Here is a 26,660-nt window from a genome sequence, read left to right on the forward strand (position 1 = left end):
CAAAAAACCCATGGAACAAGAATCAATATCCATAAACCAGTGTGTCAGCCCTGTTGATGGCCCAAAATCCCAAGGCTGAAGAATTATAAAAATGTACAGCGTATAACTAAAAACTCATTCTTACAAGGCTACTAACGTTGATGACACTAAAATAGGTTGTAAGAACAATACATTGTGATAGTGTGAGTGATTCTGATGACCACCTAGCTCAATATCTCCCCTATGAATATTGGTCTCAGGCATTGTCTTTGTTACAGCCTGCAAAAGCAAAATTGTGAGACAAAATCCAATCAATAATGAAACCAACAGAAGATCAAATTTTGACATTTACCTTAAAAACAGATGGTTCATTCATATCGTTCCATATACCATCAACACCATTAGAAATGAAATCTTTAACTAAATTGGCCCACCAAAATCGAGTTTGAGATTGAGTAAAATCAGGAAAAACACAAGGCCCGGGCCAGACATCCCCTGAAAATGGATAAGTAGAGATTAAGACTATTTAAAATTGAGAACTCATAACTTCAAGTACAAAAAATAAATGCATAAGCAAGTACCAACAAAAGGCCTTCCATCAGCTTTTAGTATCCAGACATCACTTTTAGAGCCGCTATCATAAATGAAATAACCATCTTCACATTTGATCCCTGGATCAAGCATCCATATTGCTTTGAATCCACTAAGGTGAAGATCGTTCACTAAAGATTTAGGATCTGAAAAACGCTCCTGAGGAAATTTAATTTAATTCATTGTTTGTTTCATGAATGATACCATTAAACTTAAATCCATGTCATAATGAAACTATCTATCAAGTAGAAATTTACGCATACAGCATAATACAGATAAAAAATCACAGTGTAGCTAATAAGTAACAGATGCATGTTTGATAGTATATGTGTGATCAAATAGTGTTGGAGAAATTAAAAATTGCTCTGGAGACGTCACCTAACAGCAAGCATTTAGGCTGAATTCATTTTTGACATAACTTCACAGCCTCTATGCCCGACGGGTCTAGATTTCAATCCTCACTGGCCCCATCCTTCTAATGGAATTTAATGTTTAAGAACAAGAAATACCGTTCAATTCTTCTAATTGCATTTAATATTTAAGAACAAGGTATACGAGGCTTGTGCTTCATCCACTCTTCAAGCCCAGTGGGTTTTCACATATAGGGACGCTTTAGAGATATTGAAAAGCATTCCGAGGGCTCAACTAACAGCCTAAGCTTGTCAATTGAATTAGTTCTTCAACAAATAGTTAATATTAATTATTGTGCGACGTGCATAACTTAATCTATATGCATGAATAAAAAAATCCTATATATTTGAATACTTGCAGCATATCATTTTTACATTCGCAGCTGATCAGCAATGTCAAATTGAGTGTCACAATCCCACATCAGATGTGTGCTAGAGACATCTTGGGCTTATAAGGATGGTTCAAGCTCAAACTATGTGAGGCACTTTCTACAAAAGAAAACCATAAGGCCAGTCGGCCAAAGTTGAAAATTCCTCATGGGCTGAGACCGTTATATTTGGTACTAGAGCCACCCTAGGCGTAATATCATGTGGGTTGATCCTACACAGATGTGTACTTCCCACACAGGGGTGAGAGCCACTTTGACAAGGGCATGCGATCGGATAGAAGAGCCTCTCAAGATCCTATATCACACATGTACTAGGGAGATCTTGAGCTTATAAGGATGGTTTAGGCTCCAACTATGTGAAGCACCTTTTATTGGACAAAACCATGAGGCACTAATGGGCCAAAGCGGACAACCACCAGAGTTGGCTGAGACTGTTATCTGGCATTTCCATTAATAGTAAGCCTTTGTTTGAAAGATGTTGATGCAACCAAAGTAGCATGTTAGCATGCACAGTGAGTTCCATATTGCCACATTATAATGATTTTTTATAGCAAAAGATGAAATGAAATGTACAAAGTCAAGAATAAGACATCCACCTAGACATAATCTCGAAAAAACCAGAAAGGAAAACAGAACACCAGGGGAAAAAAAAGGAGAAGAGACAAACTCAAGCCAACAAATGGAGCCAATCCCGTTGAATATCCAAGAAACTCACTCAATCCCATGCCGCATCATAATGATTCACATCCAATCATCGCTTTTGGATTTTGTTTTAAAACCCATGAACTAGCAAAGGAGCTCCTTACCCCTTTATCATTATTTCAACAAAATTGCAACAAGTGACCCATCTCAAATTTTCATCAAATTCGAACTTATAACACCTCTTCTTTTTATAACAATAGAATTTTATTGATAGAATAGGAATGTAAAAGGAGAGTAAAGCATCTCCTTTCAAAGTTCTGGGTAACCCCAGGAAAAAGACAAAACAAAAGGAACATTAGAAACAACCCAAAAAATCAGCAGGCACTATCAATTCAACAAGGAAATCCAATTACGCTGAACATCCGAAAACACATCGCCCTGAAGTTCCCATTACCCACACACCAAAGAGAATCCAAATGTTAAATATCCTCCCAAACCAGTAAAAGAGACAACTTCTTCCCTAGCAAAAATGTGCATGTTTCGTTCCATCCACAAACCCCAATGGACAGCTAACAAGGCACAATTCGACAACGCCCTACCCTCCTTTTTCCTGCCAAAACCAACAAACTGAATTGCCAAAAACTCCTTCACTGACTTTGGGCAAACCCAACATTCCCCAAAATAATTAAATAAATTGTTCCAAATCCTCCGGGTAAAATCACAATGTGAAAAAAGATGCAAAGAAGTTCCAGAGCAATTATAACAAGGAACACATATGTCCAGAGACAGAGCCTTTAAAGGTCTTCTAATCTGTAGCAAGTTATTGGTGTTAATCCTATTAAGCATGACCAGCCAGATAAAAGCTTTGATTTTAGAGGGAACTTTGGCCTTGCAGAGGGTTTTATAAAGAGGGAAAGGAAAACCAGAGCTAGTCAAAAACTCTGAAAAAGATTTGCAGGTATAAAACCCAGAGGGATCCAAGGACCAAGAACAACCGTCAGCTTCCAAAGAGACTCGACAATTATTCAGCAAGACTAACAGGGAGGATAACTCCTCCATCTCCCTATCATTCAATGGTATCTTAAAGTGAAAATTACAAGAAATTAAAGGACCATCTAGTTCTACAATGAAAGAAGAAATGGATCCATCCTATTCTAAGCTTAATCGAAATAGGCAAGGAAAAGAGGTGGACAAACAACATTCCCCAACCATAGGTCTTTCCAAAAATGAATATTGGGAAATAGAGAGGGAATAAATCTGAGAGATGGAGAACATCTAAGACCCAAGTTGGTATCCCACCCGTTCCCATCAAGTCCAAATTTACTTTTTATAACTTTATGCCACAATGAAGAAATCTCTAAAGGAAACTGCCAAACCCACTTGGCCAAGAGAATCATGTTTTTAGACACCAAATTACCAAGAAAGACCCAACCCACCCTCCTGTTTAGGTCTACAGACTACCCCCCAACTCATCAAATGATCCCTAACATCCCCCACCCCTAGCCAAAGGAAATCTTTCATGATTCTCTTGATTCCACTAGCCACACCCACAAGTGTTTTGAAGAAAGGGAAAAAAAAAGTATAGGGAGATACTAGAAAAACAAGCTTGAATAAGAGTAATCCTACCTCCTAAAGAGAAAAGTGCACCCTTTCAACCATCTAAACACTTAGCCACTCTCTCGATAATAGGGTCCCAAAAACTAGCGGATCTAGGATTACCCCCCAAAGGCACTCCTAAATAAGATAACAACCAATCCAAAGCAACACAACCTACGTCCAAGGCTAACTCCCTTCCCTTCTCCTCCGAAAAATTAATGGTGGCAATACCGCTCTTCCCCAAATTGATCTTAAGCCTTGAAACCTTTTCAAATATACGTAGAATCCCCAAAATATTCGAAAAAGATGACCTACGATCCTCTAAGAAGAAAATAGTATCGTCAACAAACTAAAGATGCAAAACGATTACCTCCTCCCTCCCCACTTGCAAGCCTTTCACTAAACCGACAACCACAACTCCATCAACCATCCTACTTAAGGCATCAGCCACTACGAAACGAAAAAAAAAAAAAGGGAAAGAGGGTCTCCTTGTCTAATCCCCCTTGTAGCTCTAAACCAAGTTCCCATTCAACCAAATAAACATGCAACCTCTCATCCATCTCCGTCATCTCTCACCAAAACCCTTCTTCATAAAAATCTTATCCAAGAAATTCCAACTCACCCTATCATAGGCTTTCTTAAAATCCAACTTAAATACTAATCCCTTCTTCTTCCTTCTCCTAATGTCCTCAATGACTTCATTTGCAAACAAAATTGCGTCCACTATCAGTCTCCCCCCACTAAAGCGCTTCGGGGCTTAGTAATAGTCTTATCAAGAACCACACTCAACCTTCTAGCTAGTACTCTATAATTATTTTAAAAACACTGCATACTAAACTAATAGGCCTATAGTCAGATATCTTGACAAACCTGATTTTCTTAGGCACCAAAGTTATGAAGGTACAGTTAATACTATTGTATGAAATTTCGCTACAATAAAATTCATTAAAGACCTTCATCAACTCATATTTAACCACTGCCCAGCATCTTGAAAAAAAAGCCAAATTAAAGTCGTCAACATTGGAGCTTTATCCCTATTCATTGCAAAGATGGTAGACCTTACTTTTCCTCAAAAGGTCTCTCTAACCAAGCTATCTTATCACCAGAAAAAGGGTCCCACTCTAGCCCTTCCACCATCGATTTATAATCATCTTCCTTAGAGAACAGGTTATAGTAAAAATCAGTGATCACTGAAGTTATCCTACTATTATCCGAGATAATCCCCCCCCCCCCCCCCCAAAAAAAAAAACCAACTCCAACTCCCTAATAGAATTTCTCCTCAAATTCCCGGTTACTAGCATGTGAAAAAGTCTTGTGTTGCAATCGCCCTCACTTACCCATTTAAGCTTCTTCTTTTTCCCCCAACTTCTCATTTCCTTAAAAATCACCTCTTTTAGCTCATTCTTTTAGGATATTATTTTAAGCTCCTCCTCCCTCAAGAGATTAAAAACTGCTTCCCTACCATCTAGCTCAAACAGCTCAACTAAAATATGGATCTTTTTAAGCCTAATGTCCCCAAACACCTCCTTGTTCCACCATGTCAATTTTCTTTCAGCCTCTTCAGTTTCCTCATGAATCTAAAACCTTCCCAACCCCTATCCACCTCCTCACTCAAAGAATCCTTCACCAAAGATTGAAAGGTTTCATGTTCCAGCCACATATTTTCAAATCTAAAGATGGTGAGGCCTCATCTTGGGCTCTTTAAACTCAATGTGGCCCATTTATTTGCTACTTACAAAGACTCTTCTAATGTTTTTTAGAAGATCCATATGTTTGAGCTCATAAAACATATTTAAAAAATGGGCGTTTTGAGTTAAACGTACCATTAAAACGATGATTAGATATGAACTCAACAATACATGCTTTTGATCATAAATACATTTCATTATCTTAAATATACATTTAATGAGCAATGTACTGATTTCAACTTCTTTTCTTTTCTACTTTGCATTTTAGCATTATGCAATATATATTTATAAACCTTGCATACTATAAAATCAGAGAATCCATAGATTAGAACAATCGAAGCATCAGGCTATTTACTGATTATGAGGCTTGAAATGGACTGTAGAGACCCGAACCAAGGAAAAAAAGGAAATTAACTAAGAAAAGGAAAAAGGGGATTTCAGCAGGCTTCGTCAACGAAGTCCATGTTCTCATCGACGAAGGCCCTTATGTGGTTTGTCGCCGATATTCAAAGCATCATCAACGAAGAGATCCAGAACAACCAAAAATATCAGGCTCAGGGTTCGTCGACGAAGCCCTTCTTTCGTCGACGAACAGCCTTCTATAGTTCATCGACGAAGGTGCCATTTCGTCAACAAAGCTGACCAGGTCAAGGGTCTATAAATAGATTTTCAATTGCTTCTTCATTAAGAAAGGGAAATATCTCTCTCTCTCTCTCTCTCCCTAACCAAGGCCCACACTCTCTCTCTCTTTGATCTTTCGCCGAACATTTGCCCGTTTTGATGGTCGGAAGTTACCACGAGGATCAGGGAGGGAATATTTACAAGTCTGGCGGAGTGGATTCTTGATCTCGAGAAAAATTTAGGGTTCGATTTTCGAGCGTCTCAAGTTGTTTTTCAGGAAATAGGTAAGGGGGTCGTATTATTTCACTTATGTTTATGAGTTCTTATGGAATGAAATGTTAAAATAGTTTTTATATAAACAGTTATGGCTTTTCTAGGGTTTCCGGGCCTACGATTCAATTAACCGACTTTATTTTCGAAACCAACCATGTAAATTCAAATATGATATTTTTAAAGTATAGTATTGGACTTTATGAACGTTTTTACCCGTTGGGAAATTGTTATTTCAAACCACAGGCTTGTTTTAAAACCAACCAAAGACGGTAGGGTTGATTATCTCCATTTTTCCCGTATTTAGTTATATATCTATATTTAGTAAAATAATAACTTGGAGATATTCATACCCCAGTTTCAGTAGCAGTATTTACTTCCTCAAGCAGATGATTTATTTATGAGTTATCAGATTAAAAATTGTCTGGCATGAGTATAGTTTTTAATTGGCATTAAATGAGCAGGTTTTGTGTAATACTGAAATGTGATGGCTATATGCTAAGATATGAGATATGATGGCTATATGCCGAGAGATGAGATATGATGGCTAAATGCCGAGTTTATGAAATGCCGATTTTTACCGAGCCAGTTATGATAGATATGATATGCCGGTTTTTACTAAGTCAGTATCTAGCAGATGTTTTCACAGAATTATGTACAACTTATGTTACACACGATTTTATGAAATGAATTATGATTACAGTTTTATACAATGTGAATTGCCTTATATGATAGTAGAGCCCTGTTGTTATGTTCTCATGGTAAGAGCACGGTACCGTAACTATATTTATGTAGGGGTGCAACCACACGTCTCAAATAGAGTGTGGATGGGAAAGGCGATTGGTGGCTTGGGTAAAGTACTCCCTGATGCAGAAATTTCGGGTCCCCATCCAATGTAGTAATTCCGAATAACTCAGCCTTCGGGCACAAAGAGAGTAGGCACCATCATACTACTATTATGTTTGACTTAGCTATAGTCAGTCGGCTATATGTTAGGTCCAGCCTCCGGGCTGCACAACCCGTCATGGGAGGAAGCATGTCACACGTGTATGTGATGGCGTGACAACACTAGTCCTACAGACCAGGTTGTATCTTCTAGGCATATATGGGCATATTCACTATAGAAAGGGCTTTATTAAGCCAGCAATATGTTAGTATGAAAGTATGTATTTTCAAATTTATATTTCAATATAGTTATAAAATGCCAATTAAATGTATTTAAATGTTAGCAATATAACTACACACGAAATCTCATGCTAGTCACACACAAGTGATAATATAATCCATCATACTGAGAGGTATCTCACCCTAGCATACAAATGTTATTTCAGGTCCTCCAAGGGATCGAGCCTAGCATCCTGCCGGACTGAGTTTGGATAGTAGGCAGTCCTTGTCAAAGCTGGTGAGATATTAGACAGTGTCTGTCTCTTTTGGGGATTGTAATATATAGCAGATTATGTTTTTAGTTATGTATAGATGTATATGGGAAACAGTCAGAAACTCTAATAAGTATTAGATGACGTATGTATTTCCGCTGTGTATGTTTATACAGATCAGTATGGAACACCCGTTTTTCCCTTGTTTGGGCGGATTGTATATGTATGATATTAGAAAGATGTATGTTATGTATGTTTAGTAGCACTCCGGGTGAGGGTTGGGGCGCTACAGGTGGTATCAAAGCTACCCAAGTTGTTAGGTCTTGTAGACTTGGTTAGACGAGGTTAAGAGATCTCACCAGCGTATAGGTGTCAAAGTAGGATAAGGATAGGAATGGGTATGATAGGACTTTCGAGTTTTGCTTCGTAAGCCTGGAGGCAGTAATCCATCGGCAAACTTCTGTGTTTTTATGGATCAGTCGACGGGTTCAGAAAATCAAAACAATCCATTGACGATTTTGTTTCCAAGTGGAGGGACGAAACTTGAGTTAGAATGAGGGTATTAGGTTGACAGAGTACGTGGTCATTAGGGATGTTGGTTTATTACAATGAGTCTTATAGTATTGTAGTTGTAGCAAATATGTGAAGTACCAAGATTCTAAACAATTTTCTCTTCAGGATGGAGTCCAGGGATAATACTGCTAACGCTGGAGGTAGTAGCAGTGAGGGGGCTAGCCATGAGACTAGCAGTGATTCCACGGTGGTACTTCATGACTTCGCCTAGCAATTTATGGCGGAGGTCATGCGGAATTCTAGGGGGCAGGACCGTCCCATGGCTAAGCTAGGAGGTTCTATTGATCAGTCACCGGACTGAAGCCTCCTACTTTTGCAGGGAGTACAGACCCGATCCGAGCAGAGAATTGGATTCGGGAGATCGAGAAGATCTTGGTTGTTCTACGTTGCACGGATGAGCAGAAGGTGCTCTATGCAATGTTCAAGTTGACTGGAGAAGCAGAGAGGTGGTGAGAATCAGTAAGGATGCTGGAGGAGCAGAGGCCAGTACAGGTGGCGATGACATGGGGCCGTTTCAGAGAGGTGTTCTTTGAGCGATACTTTCCAACCACTATCAGGAATGCAAAGATGGAGGAGTTTATGATCCTGACTTAGAGGCAGCTGATAGTGCCGCAATACGCTGCCAGATTCACGGAGTTATCGCGTTTTGCTCCGCTTATGGTGCTGGATGATGCGAGGAAAGCTTGGAAGTTTGAGAGGGGTTTGAAGAAGGAGATCCGGCAGCAGACGAAGATACTGTAGATTTAGGATTTTGCTACGCTGGTGGATAAGGCCACTGTGGAAAAGGAGAGCCTACAGGGGGATTCAGAGGTTCAGATTCACCTTCCAGTTCTTATTCAAGTGCGAGGCAGGGTACTTGGAAGAAATATGGTGGCGGCGGAGACCAGCGGTGAGAGACTAGTGGCGGTACATCTCAGGGTACCTCATCTTCCTCTGCTTGTCCTACTTGTGGCAAGCGGCATGCAGAGAAGTGCATGATGGGTTCAGGTGTTTGCTATCGGTGTGGCAAACTAGGGCATATGGCGAGTGAGTGCGGCACGCCGTGGAGCAATGCACCCCTATAGCAGCCATATCAGGGAGGTGCTCAGGCACCACGTGACGGATATCAAAGGGGTACGACCCAGGCGAGGGTATATTCCCTAGCATCCTGTCGAGCTGAGTTTGGATAGTAGGCAATCCTTGTCAGAGCTGGTGAGATATTAGACAGTGTCTGTCTCTTTTAGGGATTGTAATATATAGCAGATTATGTTTTTAGTTATGTATGGAGTATATGGGAAACAGTCAAAAACTCTGGTAAGTATTAGATGATGTATGTATTTCCGTTGTGTATGTTTATACAAATCAGTATGGAACACCCGTTTTTCCCTTGTTTGGGCGGGTTGAATATGTATGGTATTAGAGAGATGTATGTTATATATGTTTAGTAGCACTTTGGGCCCACCTAGAGGATTAGGGCACTACATGGAAAAATTGGCCACTTCATTTCCATTTAGAGGATTTTTGGAATGGGGATCAATCGTTGAGGATTCTTGAATGGAGATAAAGGGTTAGGTTGGTGGCAATTCTTTAAGCATTGGAAGCTTTGCTGGAAGATCACACAAAAGCCATGAAAAGTGGAGCAGTTACCAATGGTTTCCGCATTCTAAGATGCATAGATTGTGGGCTAAAAAAAGTACGAGAAGTGTACGATACATAGTTAAAAGAAAAAGCTAACACCTTACAAACCACATATTTGTACAAATGTTTTGAAATACGGTACATTTTCATTCTGGAACACTAAATCAAACAACCCTAAGCTCTATTTGAATATTTTTCCATATGACATTTTTTTTATTTATTTAAGTTGACCATTATCACTATATAATTCCATTGTAATCCAGTATTTATCTCTTACACGAAAAGAAAATCTCTTTTAGATTTTGAAACACTTCAACATCCTCCCCAAAATATACAAGGGCCATTACATATTTTTCACCAATATATCCATAAAAATATACTACTAAAGTTCCACATTTTAAAGCATGTGATGTACCATGATCCCATTCCAATTCCATGAACTGGAGCATTTAGTTCTAGGAAACATTGGTATGATATTTATGAATTGAGTATGAATATGTGAAATAAACAGTAAATAAATAAATACAGCACAATGAATAATGATGATAAGATAGCATTCAAAATTAGAAAGTTATAGCAATAAAAATCAAATAAGTAGTATATATCTGCAGTGTTCTGTCAGGTGCCTTGAGTGCTCAACAAGCGCCAGTTATCTAGCTGTTCAGGTGCTCGGCGACATAAATAGAGAAATAGATAAAAATTTTAAATGAACTGATAGTTAGAGCCTCAGTTTCCGTTGGTAGCTCTAAATGACAGAATAAAAAGAAGTCAAACAGACAATAAAAATATTCTTAAATAGGTTACAGTTTCTGCCTTTAAAAGCTCACATTTTTTTTAATTTTAAAAAGAACAGTTGAATTTTTTTGGATAAAAGACCCTTAAAAAAAATGGCTCAGGAACTGAGATGATGGAAATTTTTCTAGTAGAAAACAGTTTACTAGTTTGCACAATTATCTGCCCAAAATAAACGATGCATCTTTTTGAGTTTAGAAAAGGGGAGCTTAGGCGCAATGGTAAAGTTGTCGCCGCGTGACCTAGAGGTCACAGGTCCAAGGCGTGGAAACAGCCTCTTGCAAAAAATGCAAGGTAAGGCAGCATGCCATAGACCCATTGTGGTCCGCCCCATCCCCGAAACCTGCATATGTGGGAGCTTTGTGCACTAGCCTGCCCTATATTTTTGAGTTTAGAGATGCATGGGCAAACAAGTTAATTCAATTGAATGCTCGAATGAGGTAAAACATGGTTGTTTTGATCGGAAGCTCTGGTTTAACTGTTCAGCCTGCTTATCCAATTAAGACTTTTGGGGTTAAGGCTAAAGACGAGTGGGCTAGGAAAATGCGAGTTAGGTGTATCATTGGGACCTCCAGTTTAATTGCTCAACCTGCTTATCCAATTAAAACTTTATAGCCGAACAGTTTTACTGGAAAGTGATTGGAAAGATATAAGGTGACTTTTACACTAAACTCAAATCTAAATTTGTAAGCCAGTTTTCTGAATACTAAGTTGAATCAATCTCTGAATCTAATTGCTGAATTATATTAGCTGTGTGATATTCCAACCTTCTATTCATGTTAAAAAAGATTAAATAGCACACTTTGCATGGTTGTTTGCATTTCCTAGTATGTTGAATAATTAGGCTAGGCATATGAAACCCTTTGTTTTTGAAGACATCAATCCGTACCCTTGAAGTAAATAAACAGAAACCTTCTATTGACTTACTTATAGCCAGAGGGGCTTGGATGGGATTAAAGTAAGAGAGTGTATGTCATTAATAAAATAGTACAAAAATTTGGGGTTGAAATGTGAAAATAAAAGAGCTGGACACTTGAGAAACCAAGAAAGAGACCTGGCACTACACTTAAAGCACCCACTTATCATTTTTTTAAGCAATACTGTCTTTTTCTATTACTTCCCTCAAAGTCATGAAACACCAGATTCAAAAAAATATGGACGACATCTTGATTGTCACATATTAGCACCATATGTGAAAAAGTATGAACCCAAGCTGCTCCAACATATTCCCCACACAGATCAAAGTCATGCAACCACTGCTTGTTTAAATCAATTTATGTGGAGTCCCAAGTAATGTAATTTTGTGCAACTTTACCAAAGGTCCTTAGACGGTCATAGATGCTCCACTATTAAACTTGAAGAATAGTGCTCTCACACCAAATTTATCCTTCCAAAAATATGTATTGAACAATCAAAGTGGGATGTCTTCATACCAACATCAAAATCATATGAAGAAAAGTTAATTTGTCACAGTAAATTTCAAAATACAGCAGCTAGGTCTCAATTCGAATGCTGGCAGGCCTTCAAAACTCAGAAATTTGCATTGGCAGTCCAAGATCAGGCTGAATTTATCATTAGAAATGCGAACCAGGCTTGATCAATCAGCCATCAATCAAACAGATGCACAATATCATGGCTGGAAGCAATATCTCGTGGTTCTGGAGCATTTAGTATAAATTCAGGCAGTTTCTCACGCGCATCACCAGCGCATGGGGCATGTGGGCTAACAGCGAGGTGCCTCCAGTGATGGGGCTCTGGCTGGAGGCAGGTCAAGGGATGGGGATTCCAGTGAGGGTGACAGTGTATCAAGAAAACTACAGGAAATGTAGGAATTTAAGGGGGGTTCAGCCGGAAAAGTTTCAGTTGGCACATGGGGCTCTCCAGTGGTCGGATGGCAATGAAATTTCAGAGAATGGTGTTTCGGAGGGTTCTGATTTTGATGGTGATGGAAGTGTGGTAAAATTAAACCTAGAAAGTAAAGTTTTGAAACCAGTGGCACGGATGTAATTTCCTAGAAAATTGCAGGCTGATGAACAGTGTCTGTGTGGTGACCATGGGTTGCTCTAGTACAATTTTGATGAAGGATTATAAGAGGAACAAGGAAAGAGCGAGAGAAACAGACAGAGGAAGGATAGAATAGAACAGAGATGGGGAAGAAGAAGACAAAGCAGAAGCAGCAGAAGGAGAACCTGGGTCGAGAGAGAGAAAGAGGGAAACTGCAGATACAATTCTGATTCAAACATTAACTGTACAGTGTACAGTAACTTACATGTCCAGCGCTTATACCCCAATAAAACAAGAAATTAAAAAATAAGGCCAAAGTAATTAAATACACAAGATAAACCTGAATTAACTAAACTTCTAAGATAGCCAGAGTTCTCCCAAAAAAAATAAATAAATAACCTAGCTACTATATAAACATCTAAATTTCTCCATTGGTGATTCTCCATCTAGCAAGGAACAAAGCAAAAACCCAGGACCTCCTCACAACCATGGCATGGGTACCATGTTAGATTACCACTTAAGCTATTAGGGTGTGCCAACAATGTATATCAAGCCTTAATAGAATGAAAGAATTTAGTGCTACAATCACTCTCCATAACCCAACTAGATTTAGCTTCCGCTTCCAATGCCTCACTTCCCTAAAAATTACCTGCTATAATTCTACGATTACCTCATTGGTAGCCAAAATTGACGACTTCCTGCATATTTCAAGCAGCCCACCTAGTCATCACTCAAAAATACAATACAAACTATATATGGCGAGCCTCGGTGGCCCTCTCTTGAATAAGATCTATATTTCTTCTCAAGGTTGGAGAACAGATGAACAGAAAACTTGTATTTTGTTGCGCGCAATTATAGGATCCCAAATCACAATAAAGTCACTCCCCATTCTGAAGTCTAAAATTCCAACGGTTCAAAAAAATAAAAGATAAGCCTATGTCCTTCATTAACATTTATGTTGTCAACATAATATTATAGAAACCATTCAGAGCAGGGCTTTTAAAAGTCTAAATTTTATCTCACAATCCCTTACATTAGCTCTATGATTGCCAATGGAATGTGTGACCCTACATTATAGCAAATTCTTCTAGTGATGTCAAAAAAACAGATGGAGTCTAAAACAACACAGTGGAGAAAACTACTTCATTAGCTGTTGCTTGCTGTTGTTTGAGTGTAGTTAGGTTGATTTGGAAGACACATAATTCAGTAGCTATCAGAAGTATACGAGTCTTTACCTACACTCTTGCCTATTATAAGCACATCCCATAGATAGAGCCTCATGCACAAGCTCCATGACTTTCCTATCTCGTTGTACTCTTGTTTATTGTTTCTATGCATTCAGCGATCAATTTTACAATGATATTTCAGATAACTGCGAGCTTTTGTTTGCATCACTCATAAGTAAATGAATACATACAATCATATATATGTATATGTCTGCATGTTTACATAAATCATGCATGTAATTTCCAATAGATGTTATATAAAGAAAAAGTGGACAAAGAACCATATCATCCTGGAATTAGTTTCAGAAAAGCATATTTTAATGTCAAACTAGAAAAAGTCCTCTTGCTTTTCAACAGGTCAATTTAAGCCAAAAATTATAACATAGGAGGTGGCATGGTGTGATGTTTCGCTTCAATAATTTAGAACAAATATGAAGTCCAGATCATGCATACAAATGACGCCAAAATTTACATATTTAAAACAGCTATTCACAAACAAAATGAGTATTTAAGTAGGGTGACAACTTATCAGATGTGTTGATTAAGTGCAAGGCCTAAACAATAGCACACTGACAATAACCAAATTAGAAATGCATCAAGAGGAAAAATAAAAATTGTTCTAACCTAAAGATTTTCATCATAAGAATTTAGGAAATATGTATTTTGGTCAAAGAAGAAAAAACACCATCAAAGGGGTTGGATCCCTCCACCTACTCAAGCCAAATCCGCCCACCCAGCCCAAATCCGAAAGACCAATCCAACATCCTCATCCTCACCAACCTCAACCCAAAATACTGCAACCAAGCCAACTCAGATCCTTACTCTAGCCTACCACATGCAGGACAAAGAGACAATCAAACTCAGTTTTAGATAGGATTATAGATTCTATTTGGAAACTTAAGCCACCAGCCTCCAAAACCAGGACATTGAATCATTCATTCATAAATCTCACATTGGAGTCAATTAATATACCAATGAGGAAAGAAGATAATGAATTTGATGAGCTACATGTTCAGAAAATTTTTTTCCATTTGGGGGAAGAGTAGAGGATGTTTCAGGAACCAGGAAATCAGGTAAAATGCAATTGCATACAGTCCAGGCCCTGGTTTTATGATGTAATTGTTTGATTATCACTTTACCTAAAAGCTTAAATTGTTAGTTTGTGGGCCAACAGTGTATATCAGGCCTTAGCACTCCCCTGCATGTGCAGCCCAACAGCATTGTTGAGAAATAAACAAATGGTAAACAACACCCATTATAGAGAGTAAGATAATAACAAAAAATAATAATAAATGCAAACAACAACACTAGAACCCAGGACCTCCTGGCAATCAGCTCTGCTACCATGTTAGATTAACAATTCACCTAAAAGGTTAAGCTATTAGGTTGTGGGCCAACAATATATATAACGCCTTAACAATAGTAATGTGTAATCAATGAAAAACAACTAGGGAAGAACATGCCTGGTCAAAAGTAAAACAGCGAAAACCATCCATGTAGTCGATATCCATCCATATAACATCACAAGGTATGCCCTTCTCTCGGAATGTTCTGGCAATCTGCACATGTAAATAGATAGCTCAGAAAAATGGAGGAAATTTTAGGTCAGAAAATGGAGGAAATTATAGTAAAAAGAAGAAAGCTCCTGAAATAGTAACAGGCAAAGCTAAAAGGAATATGCTTTTCCTAACTAAAAAACAAAGCAAATCATGAATCTCATCTGGAACATTCTGTGGATCAACAGAATGTGAATCTATCAAAAATTATAAGTTCCACAACATTCATGCACATGTGGACACATGCATGCAGAGGCTCAGAGAGAGAGTGATTGTATTGAATAAAAGATTAACTATTAAAAAAAGAAACTTCAATGAAATACAGAGTATGCATGCAAACACACAACCAAACATGCACACTCATAAACCACAGTCAGAGAGAGAGAGAGAAACTTTAGCACGAACTGGAGACAAACACCAACCTCAAGAACTCTTGCATCAGAATCATAGCTCCAGCGGCACTGGTGATAACCTAGGGACCATTTTGGGGGCATAAAAACAGTTCCTGATGGGAACATTACAAGTTACGCAATGTAAATTAGTGCCTGGATTTAAAACAAAAAATAGAAAGAAAAGAAATGTTTGCATATGCCAGCTAGGTTTTCTATGAAACTTATAAAATCTTTACCATGATGTATCAATAAACATCTGATCTGTCATCCATGACATTGTCCCTCGTGAGAGGTCTAAATACAAACTCTCAGATCCAGATTACATAATTGAGCAGTTATTTAAAGGAGACAAATTTATCACAAGAAAATATACATGTGTCTGTGTCTTAAAGGTAGGACAAAAAATTCCTAACAATAATGAAGTTCAACTAAATTTAGATAAATTTTCAATATTATTCAAATATGTAATAAGCTTAATTCTGAGGGTGGGCCTTGGATCAACGGTAAGGTTGCTCCTTTGTGACAAGTTGGTCATGGGTTCGAGTCCAAGGAAACAGCCTCTCTACATAAAAGTAGGGGTAAGGCTGCATACACTATGACAACCCTCGCGAAGCGGGGAGCCTTATGGCCCGGGGACACCCTTTGTAATGAGCTTAATTCTAATAGATAAATATTAATAATAACGAATAAAATGTAGAAGTATATTTTAGGTAACAAAATTCAAATAAATATTAAATTAGAAAGAACTCAATATTTAACCATCAACCAAGCAAATAATAATAATAATTATTATTATTATTATTATTATTATAAAGATATTAATTGACCAATCACAATTCATATAAATGTTTAATTATTGATACATAGAAGATTTGTTCATAAAAAAGCTATAGAGTTCTATCATGAACCCCTTATACTACGTATATAAATTAAACAATCTTTCAATAATCTATAAATCAAATGCATAACTCACACAAAGGCAAAAAAAAAAAAAACCATTATAAGTAACATTTTTTAACATTGTAGAATTGCAAATAGTGTAGATAATTTTTTGGACAACTTTGTCCTTAACTTTCAGAAGTATAACAAATTAAGGAGGCTCAACCATGGTTTTAAATCGCGGTAGTGGGTAGCATAACGTAACGGTAACAAGTGTAACAGGAAGCGGTAGTAGCGGATGTTACATAACGGGAAGCGGGTGTAATGACTGTGAATTTTTTTCAAGCACACACAAACTTGTGCATATTAGTGCACTTGCATGTTTAACGCTTTTAACCCTTCTTAGAAAGAGTTTTAGTATATTTTGGATACTTAGTTCGACTAACTAAGTTATTTGGTAAGGGCAACAAGTTTACATTTGTTTTAAACAACCACTGATAGAAAAATTATGCGTGTGTGTGTATTTATATTTCTCATTGTTCTTATCTATGACAGTCTTATGTGTGCTAAATTAATTAATAAAAAAATACATTATACACTCCATTAATCTATTAGACACATAAGACATACAAATAATACAAATATAAAATAACTAGAAAAGAAGAAGGTTGAAGTTGAAAAATATTGAACATAAATATCAAATTACTAATATTATCAAAATAAAAATATTTTCCTAACAAGATAGTATTTTCAAATTGCTAATTAATGCATCTCTTATGAGTATTTAAAGAAATAGTAAATTTTGTATTATTGTCATCTTCATTATAATCTTTTCCCCCTCTCGCCATATGGTATATTGAGAATGATTTATGAAAGAGAGAAAAAAAGTGAGAAGAAAAGGTAAAAAATAAATAATTTTTTTGGCATAACGGTCCTGTAACGGTTACGTAACGGCCGTAGCGACCTTTATGTAACGGTTGCGGTCCGTAACGGCCACTACAGCCGTAATTTTTCTTCCCACCAATTTTGCGGTGTGTAACAGTATCAGTAACTCAAAAGACCATTATCTAACTAATGGTCACGAACGTTATTATGGGCTCAACCAAATTCCAAATTTAGATAGAATTATATACCGTTCAGATAAAACAATAAACCTAACTTCTCAATGTTTTCAGCATGGGACAGCATTAGGAGAAGGAAAAAGCCAGGTTTCATAGGCTAAAATCATCTGGACTAAGCATGGTATACTAGACATTCATTGGTTGGTTAGCTTTACAAAATGGGCTAACTACACTTGATAAATTAGTTTCATGGGGACAAATATCATGCTCATACTGCTGTAATCCATTCTCTAGGCTTTCTCTTTATCATTCCCCTCAATTTTTGTTAATGAAATTTTTTCATATTAGGCGACATGCATTAATGTCTCTGCTCATACATTCCCCAGGAATACTTGGTTAACATTAAACTGAGACACAAAAAATAGTACATAGTTCATGCATGTTACACAGACAAAGTATAAAATATACAACAACAATACCAAGCCCCAAGTCCCACTAGCCACTAGGTGGGGTTGGCTGCATAAATCCTTTTCTGCCAATTCACACGATCAAGAGCATTTTTCTCAGCTAGCTTAAGAGCTATAAAATACTTCCTATCTATCTTATTCCATGTTATTTTAGGTCTAACTGTACCCCTCCTACTTCCATTAACAACAACTAGCTCACTCCTCCTCGCTGGTACACTACTTGGCCTGCATTTCAAATGCTCAAACCATCTAAACTGCCCCACACTTATCGTATCTTCTACCAGTGCTATGCCTAACTTATTGCTGATATGTTTGTTCCTTAATGCATACTTTAATGTCAAAATCACTCATCCACCTTAGCATTTGCATTTTTTAGCAAAGTATAAAATATACAGAAAAGAAACTTTCAGCAATGCCCATACTGATGTAAAAATGAGATTTATCATAGCTGCGTAAAATCAATGACATCTTGCAAATTCATGGAAAATGGGTGAGAAAGCTTATAAAAATACCAATTGCATGGGATAAAGATATCAGAACAGCAGTTGGTGAGTCTAATGGACCAAATGTAATGACCGGATACGAGGATGGAGCAATAAACTGTATTATTGAATCTTTCCGCAAATCAATCTGCCCACAGAGTTAAATGATTGAAAATTAAAATATATATATAATAAAAAAAAATCCAAAGGTTAAATGATTGACAATTGTAATTATAAAAAAAATCCAAAAGTTATAATATTTTTCTGATCAAAAAAGAAGAGATACTATTAAGTAAAACATGAAGTACAACAAAGAAGCATAAGAATTTCTCCTGAAAAGATAATCCAAAGTTAAAAACATTTCTCCACATGTTTTACGTCCCTGAATTAGATATTATAGATAGTCACCAGACCTCACAGCGCCTTGTTGTGTCAGCAAGCACCCCTAGAGCTTCTCCATTTGGAAGAACAGCTAGTACCCATGGATGTGACTGGTACAAAGATGTAGTCCCAGAATCATAACCCCATGCATCCGTATTCCACGTAAAGACCTAAGGAGAAGCAGAACTTCTCAACGTGTAGAAAATAGCAAAATAATAATAATTGATTATAAGGGATACAGATCAAAAAGGAAGACTTACTCTCTTTCCTGTCCGCTCAAGTGGTCCACTAACTTCTCCTGTTCCATAAAAGGAGGTACCTGGAGGGAGCTGAATCAAGGGAAATTTCCTTTACATTAGTTAAGGTAATGAATCACAATTTGAAATTATACCAGCAGAAAAAATAGCAATGAAGAACTCAAAAGAACTTTACTAGCACACAATTCAATATCAAATAGAAACTACAAAATGAAAACACACTGCTGACCTCAATTTTGACAATCTGTTGTCCCAGAAGACATTCAAAAGTAGGGATATATAATGGAACCTTGTGACTCATGATTGGCGTGTCCCGGCCTTTACTACAGGTAAAAGAAAGACTAGGGCATGCAGCATCTCTATCATCTGCAGAACAATCAAATCGAAAAACCCCTTCCTCCAAAATAGGCTCAAAAAGCATGTTTCCTGAAGTTACATCTGCAGTGACTGCCTCCCCTTCATATTGAGACATTTTAGATATGAACTTTTCACCAATCAACTTCTTGTTATATCTGCTCTTTCTGCATGCCAAAATTCATATTAGCAATTCCTCAATCTAGACTCTTCTTTTCAGGAATTTCCTACGTTTCTTGAGACTGTAGAGCTGAAAAAAGGATGTTCAAGACAAATGAATCAACAAGTTCATATGTAACTCAACAAAAATCAAATAACAATACAAGAAAAAAAGAACATAAAATATTTCTTGGGAAGACTGAGCCCGAAATACTAGAAATTGATGCTCAGATGGCATGACTCCAAAATTATAGGTATGAAGCATTACCACAACTTTGCAGAATCTACATGAGCAAATTGTTAGACATGTATACACTTGAAAATATCTATTTATCTATTAATTAAATTCATATGAACTTAGAATTCAATTATTCAATTATGCTTTTATGCGTGTGTACATTTACATGGATATAGAAAGGTTTTGTTACAAAAATGTAGCTATTAGAGACTTATAAAGTGTGTGATAAAATTTTCCAACCTTCTCATTAACCTTTTGATATTTTTAGTCATAAGTGAAGTGATATCCATACTATCAAGAAGAATATATATACATAATACATACATATGTATATATATATATATTTATATATAATCCCTGATTTACATTGTTGGCTCACAATATAACAACTTGAGATTTTAGGTGAAGTGATCGACTAACATGGTATCAAAGCTAGATCTGCCAGGTTATCTTGGGTTCTAGTCTTACTGCCTACATTTATTTTAAAGCTAATTAGAAATTATATTGTTCCCAATGGTTTGTCCCCTTTCCAGGTGCAATCAGGCTGCATGTGCATGGGAGTGTTAATGCTTGATATGCATTGTTGGCCCACAATCTAACAACTTTAAGTGACTAGGTAAAGTGAACATCTAACATATATATGATATGTGGTGCGTGTGTGAGAGAATTTTATAAAAATGCAATCAATTTAATGTTGAATAGATTGAAGCAATTAATATCCAAGTTCACTTTTGCATAAATTTTCAGAAGTCTTAAATGCTATCAATCATATCCTTCTTGTGTATCTGTGATAAAATCTAATTTCAATGAAAATGCATTTGCTTAAGATGGGAATATTAATTTGGAAAGTTTGAATCTCAACATTCAAATTGAAGGAAATTTTGCTCCATAGTAAGTTTCCACAATTTTAATTAAAATTCTGAGATTTCAATAAATCAATCCAACAACTACATCAAAAAAGGAAATCTGAATAAAAATAAAAGAATTGTGTCTACTTATTAAAATATGAACAGGAATTTAAGTAACTGTGCAACTTCTACAATTTTATTTAAAATTTCGAGATCTCAAAAAATCTGCGCAACAACTAGATTGAAAAGGAAAATTTGAACAAAAATAAAAGAATTGCATCGACTTATTAAAATACAAACAAGAATTGTGCACAGCTCAAATTTTCAACAATTTTAGTTAAAATTCTGAGATTTCAATAAATCTATGCAACAACTAGATCAAAAAAGAAAAACTGAATAAAAATAAAAGAATTGTGTCTACTTATTAAAATAACTGTATCGCTGAATGTCTTCCCGCACTTCCCCACTCTTCTTTTTACCCTGTGATCCAGCTCACAATCTCATTCCCATCCCTGATCTGTGCTTCCAAAGCATGGCTTTTGCAGTTGCATGGAAACAAATCTTCACGTTAATTTTGCTTAATGAAGGTGAGAGTACAAACAAGAACTCGGGTGTAGAATTTATCATATGCTAAATCATTGACACTACTGAGTTGAGCCTCCTACAGAATCAGTACCCTACATAAAAGATAACATACCACTATACCAGGTGCCTAGGGTGCACCAGGTCCAACGCAGCCTCACTATTCAACCCTGGATTCACAAAATAAAATCCGCACAGTACAGAACCAAACACGGCCTAAATCCTGACAACTGAATACTGATCACTGCCTTCACCGAAACAGTAACTAAACCTAAACTGCAATCAGCCTTTTCAATTCAGATGCAAAACAGCTTATGCATGCCATTTTCACATTCATTTCAGATTCCAAAAAGCACCCACATTCATCTCGGATTTCATTTCAAATTACCAATCCACCCTCTTCTCAAATTTAAACAAACCAGTACACTCCAATCAAGCCAAGTGATAAAAGTGAATTAAAAAGATCAAGAATCAACAAACACTTCACTTTTTCTACCCAGAAAGAAAACTAGATCAAACCAAAAAGGGGGGGGGGGGGGTGGAGGTGAGGAAGAACCTGATTCCTGCTGTGGATGAAGTAAGGAGGCTTTCAGCACCACAGGAGCAGCCAAGATTCTTAAACCTCAACAATAATAATGGCGCTTTTGGATGCCCAAAGGAAACTGGGCCACCCAGAAAATGCCTCTTAGAAAATCTCAACGCTGCCCCTCCTCCTTTACCACCACTCAACACCAGGGACAGTACTTCTTCCATTTGGGTTGCTACCAGCACACCCACTTTATAATAGTCCAATCAAATCATAATAAAAACTGATAATAACGAATACAATAATTGAGCAATTAGCGCTGAATATGGAATATTTATTTCTATCAAAAACTAACAAAAGGAAAACTATAAACTTGAAGATGCTGATATGAATACACAGTGCCACTTGAATTGGTACGGGAGGGCGGCGGTGTGCATGCGACGGAAACATCATCGACTGTGAAGGGACAAAAAGTGAGGCACGCAAGGACGTCTCCCGTGAATTTTTTTCGAAGTACATTTGTTTTCTTTTTCTTTTTTTTCTTTTTTTTTTTCTTCGAACTGTCAAGTGCCACGTGTTGAACCGTGAAAAGATGTCCCATCTTAATTATTTATTTAAGGGAAGGGTTATAAAAAAATTGAATTTGCACTTTATATTTATTTTTTTCATGTATCAAATAACCATTTTACGCTTTCATTTTTATGGTAAAATGGTAAATTTGTTCTCTTTTTTTATATTTTTACTCACAAAATAAAAAGAAAAAAATTATTATTTTAATACATCTATAATCAATAACCAATAACTTATAATAATAATTGAAAAATAATTTCTTTTTTTTTTTTAATCATGTGTCCAGGTAACATGTGTTTGTGCTTTGGTTTTTTCTGTCTTGTATATAAAATTTTCTTTTCTCCACTGAGAAAAATTATATCTTTGAAAGAATCATGCTAATTTGTTTTGCCATGGTTTTTTTATCTAACAAGATCATTCCAAACAATAAGACTGATCAAACCATATGTGAATCTTATCATGCATGACCCTATAAATTATAAGTGATTTCATTAAAGAAGGGGTCAACATGGTAAGTTTATGTGAAGGGGATCAAAGTATGGAAACAGATGACACTATGATTTGATGGGTGAGAAAAAAGAAATCTAACTCATTGGATTTTAATTTAGGTGGAATTGGACAAATTTCAATACAATTTTATATTACATCTTTTCTAAATTCAATGTAATTCCAAATCTAACACCTCTTGAAACATAGGGTAAGAGATTTTATGGAACATCATATTAAAAATGTAAATGTGTAGATAGAGTTAAAAGACATGGAGATGATTTTATTAGGCTTGGTCGGCTCAAACCGATCCTCTTTCCATTCCTCTCTCGCCACCATGCTTCACTATTACATTTATTCACACTTTTTTTATTAAAAAAAAAAAGAACATAGCTAATATTTGCTTATCTCAAAGGAAACAACCTCTGCTTTAAATAGGCGTAAGGCTATGTACACTATGACAATCGTCCCCTTACCCTCGCAAAATAGGAAGCCCCTTATGGCCCAAGGATGCCATTTTAGTTGATAATTAATTATCGTAATTTGTAAATTTATTTTATTTGTTAAATTACAAAACACACGCAATGTGAGTTTATGATCAGGTATTCTTGATAATGAAAATTTTTCACACGAAATTCTTATTTCCATATTCACATAAATTAGTTTCATCTAAACCCCATTCCTATGAAAATGTTAGGGATGTGGCTTAAATTCTAAGTGGAACGCATGTACCAAGAAAAGCACCATGAAGTGAGGAATAAGAGAGAGTTGTAGGATTGTAGGATTGAGGGCAAACCATTGATGGTTTGGGTGTAACCATCGATAGTTTCAAGCAGTGCTGCAGAAGTGTTCTTCTCGGCTTCAAATCGTCGACGGTTTGACCTAAACTATCGATGGTTTAACTTACGAATGTCACGGAATTTCGATTCGGAGATCAGTAGATTAGGAGTTTTTGGAGGAATTTCCTCCACGGAATTGCTACAGAAGTGTTTTAGATATACTAGAGGTCTTTTGTACGCAATAGATTAGTATTTAATCATTATTATGTAATCCTAGTTGAATAAGCTTGGTGTAAGCTTCAGGGCTTTGTAAGCTTCATTGAGATAGTGAAAACAATCACTGCTCCTGTGGACGTAGGCAAATTATCAAACCACATAAATTCTTGTGTTCTTTGGTTATTACTTTCATTGATTCTCATTGTTGAGTGGTTTCTTGTTTAGTATAGTTCATCATCAAGTGCTTGTTTGCTTATTCCATTGATTGTTTTATTAGAGTTCGAGTGAGGTCTTCCGCTGTGCACACTCGGCACCTCCATATGGTTTTTGAGTGCTGATTGTAGGGAACAACAATTGGTATCAAACCCGAGTGATTGTTGGTGTGGTGAACAACGATTGGTATCAGAGCTAGGTTCAAAATGGCTGGGATTTATTCTGCGAGGTTCAAGGTTGGTAAGTTCGATGGAATAGGGAACTTCGGGTTGTGGTAGAGGAGGGTGAAGGACTTGCTGGTGTAGCAAGGGATGGTGAAGGGTTTATATGGAAAGAAGTCGGAAGGCATGGACGATGCAAGTTGGAAGGAACCGGAAGCGAGAGCTATGTCCACTATCAGGTTATGTCTGGCTGATGACATGTTGCATGAAGTCATGGATGAGGAATCGTTGATAGCGATTTGGCTGAAACTAGAGCGCTGGTACATGTCCGAGTCATTGACGATAAGTTGTATCTTAAGCAAAAGTTATATTGGCTTAAGACGGTAGAGGATTCAAACTTGACTCAGCACATCAACACATTTAATCAGATCATTAGTGGTTTGGGGCGAGTTGATGTGAAATTTGAGGAAGTGGAAAAAGCATTTATGATGTTGAACTCTCTTCCTATGTCGGCTACATGCGAGAATTTGGTTATGACGTTAACTTGGGAGGAAAGAAACCCTAGAGTTGGAGGACATCACGAGCGCATTGCTAGGGTTCCATCAGAGGAAGAATGTCAGCGGTGAGGGTTCACATGGTGAAGGGCTTATGGCGAAGGGTAATCAAGATCGTGGGAAAGGCAAGTCGTGGAGTAGATCAAGTGGTAATAAAACTCAGTCCTAGAGAAAGAAAGACATTTTCTGTTTTAAATGCAAAAAACTAGGGCACATAAAATCAGAATGTCTGGGGTGGGAGAAAGGGAAAGGATAAATTCAAGAGGGTTCGTCAAAATCTACGAATGTAGTGGAAGAAGAAGACTCAGTGTAAAAACCCGAACTGTGATAAATGGGTTTAAATATTTAAAGAGAGGGGCATTTTGGTAAAAGAGTAGGCCTCGTTGACGAAGCCAAATTTCATCGACGAAGTCTTCATCCTTCTCGTCGACAAAATTCAGAGACTCGTCGATGAGGAGAAGCCAAGGAGTTTCAGGAAACCGGGGATATTAGGATTCGTTGACGAATCCATCGTCTCGTCGACGAGAGGACTATAGGGCCTCGTCGACCAGGGCACCATTTCGTCGACGAGTTTGCCCGGGTCAAAGGGGCTATAAATAGAATTTTCATTACTTCTTCATTAAGAAACTTCAAATCTCTCTCTTTTTCTCTCTAGAACTCTCCCTACACTTCCTCTCTCAAGATTTCTTCGTTGTTCATCGTTAGAATCATGAATCTGAAGTTACCACGAGGATTGTGGAAGGATTCTCTACAAGTTCTAAGGATTGGAATCCTGTTTCGGAGATTTTTGGGTTTTGGCATAAAATTGAGGTAAGGCTCTATTTTCAATTCTGATCTGGTAGTTCTGTAGGAAACTATGTTGTGAGTATATCCGTATTGTGATTTGTAGGTTTTGGAACTCGGTTTGCTGTTTAGGGACCTTAGATTTTGGGATTTGCTATTCGGGAAAAAAGTAAAGGGAACTGTGTTTATATTGGTTATTTTTGAAATCAAACTCGGTGAAACTGTGGTTCATGGTCCTATGTGTGTTTTGGCTACTCATTTGGGAGGATCTAATGGGGAAAACTATGGGTTTTTCATGATTACAATTTTAGGAAAAAGAAGGCGACGGGCTACATCCCTGGTTTTGTTGAAAACCAAATGTATATGTTGATTTATACGGTGTTATAGGGATGGTCGTGCCTTGACTTGTTTAAACTGTACGTGTTTGGAAAACCGTGATTTTAGATTACCAAATGAGTGTGGTTTTTTTGGTTATATGAGCATGCATACGTTGTATCTTGGTGAAATAGGAACGGGGTTCTAAATTGTTCCAGGTTTGAAAAACCGGCTTTTGCTAAAGAGTGCGCAATACCACTAGATGGGCCGGCTTACAAGCCGAAGGGTGTGCGAACACCAAATCTACACCGGTTCAACGCTGATGCTATGCCAAGTTGTCGGGGGCACCGGTGTTTGCCGAAGGGTGTGAAATATCACTAGATTGCTGGTTTTTACCGAAGGGTGTGAAATACCACCAGACAGTCTGGCTTCGAGCCGAAGGGTGTGACGACACCAAATTGTATTGCTTGTTTTTGTGAAAATACTAGAACTGGTTTTGATTGTTTTGACTATTGAACTATGCATATAGTATGTCATGATAACACTCATATGTCACACACCGATATAACTTGTGTTCTTCCTTACTGAGAGGTGTCTCACCCCAACTGTACATATATTTTTACAAGT

The 26,660-nt window shown here is 37.1% G+C and overlaps 1 protein-coding gene across 3 annotated transcripts in view; it reads right to left on the reverse strand.

The window, feature by feature from the left end:
• LOC131156321 (uncharacterized) overlaps positions 1-22,440 on the reverse strand; it is a 65,534-nt gene extending 43,094 nt beyond the window's left edge. The window contains exons 1-10 of one of the 3 annotated variants that reach the window (XM_058109909.1): positions 21,987-22,440; positions 19,479-19,770; positions 19,253-19,321; positions 19,025-19,162; positions 18,642-18,759; positions 15,753-15,835; positions 15,238-15,333; positions 561-729; positions 332-474; positions 172-258 (exon numbers count right to left, since the gene is read on the reverse strand). In XM_058109909.1, the coding sequence (XP_057965892.1) occupies positions 172-258; positions 332-474; positions 561-729; positions 15,238-15,333; positions 15,753-15,835; positions 18,642-18,759; positions 19,025-19,162; positions 19,253-19,321; positions 19,479-19,770; positions 21,987-22,183 (1,392 nt within the window). In that variant the 5' untranslated portion in view covers positions 22,184-22,440. Of the gene's footprint in view, positions 1-171; positions 259-331; positions 475-560; positions 730-15,237; positions 15,334-15,752; positions 15,836-18,641; positions 18,760-19,024; positions 19,163-19,252; positions 19,322-19,478; positions 19,854-21,269 lie in introns of all 3 variants that reach the window. The other 2 variants (XM_058109910.1, XM_058109911.1) reach the window with 2 other exon arrangements.
• Positions 22,441-26,660: the final 4,220 nt, after the last annotated feature.

This window comes from Malania oleifera, chromosome 5 (assembly GCF_029873635.1).
Source record: "Malania oleifera isolate guangnan ecotype guangnan chromosome 5, ASM2987363v1, whole genome shotgun sequence".
NCBI classification, from domain to species: domain Eukaryota; kingdom Viridiplantae; phylum Streptophyta; class Magnoliopsida; order Santalales; family Ximeniaceae; genus Malania; species Malania oleifera.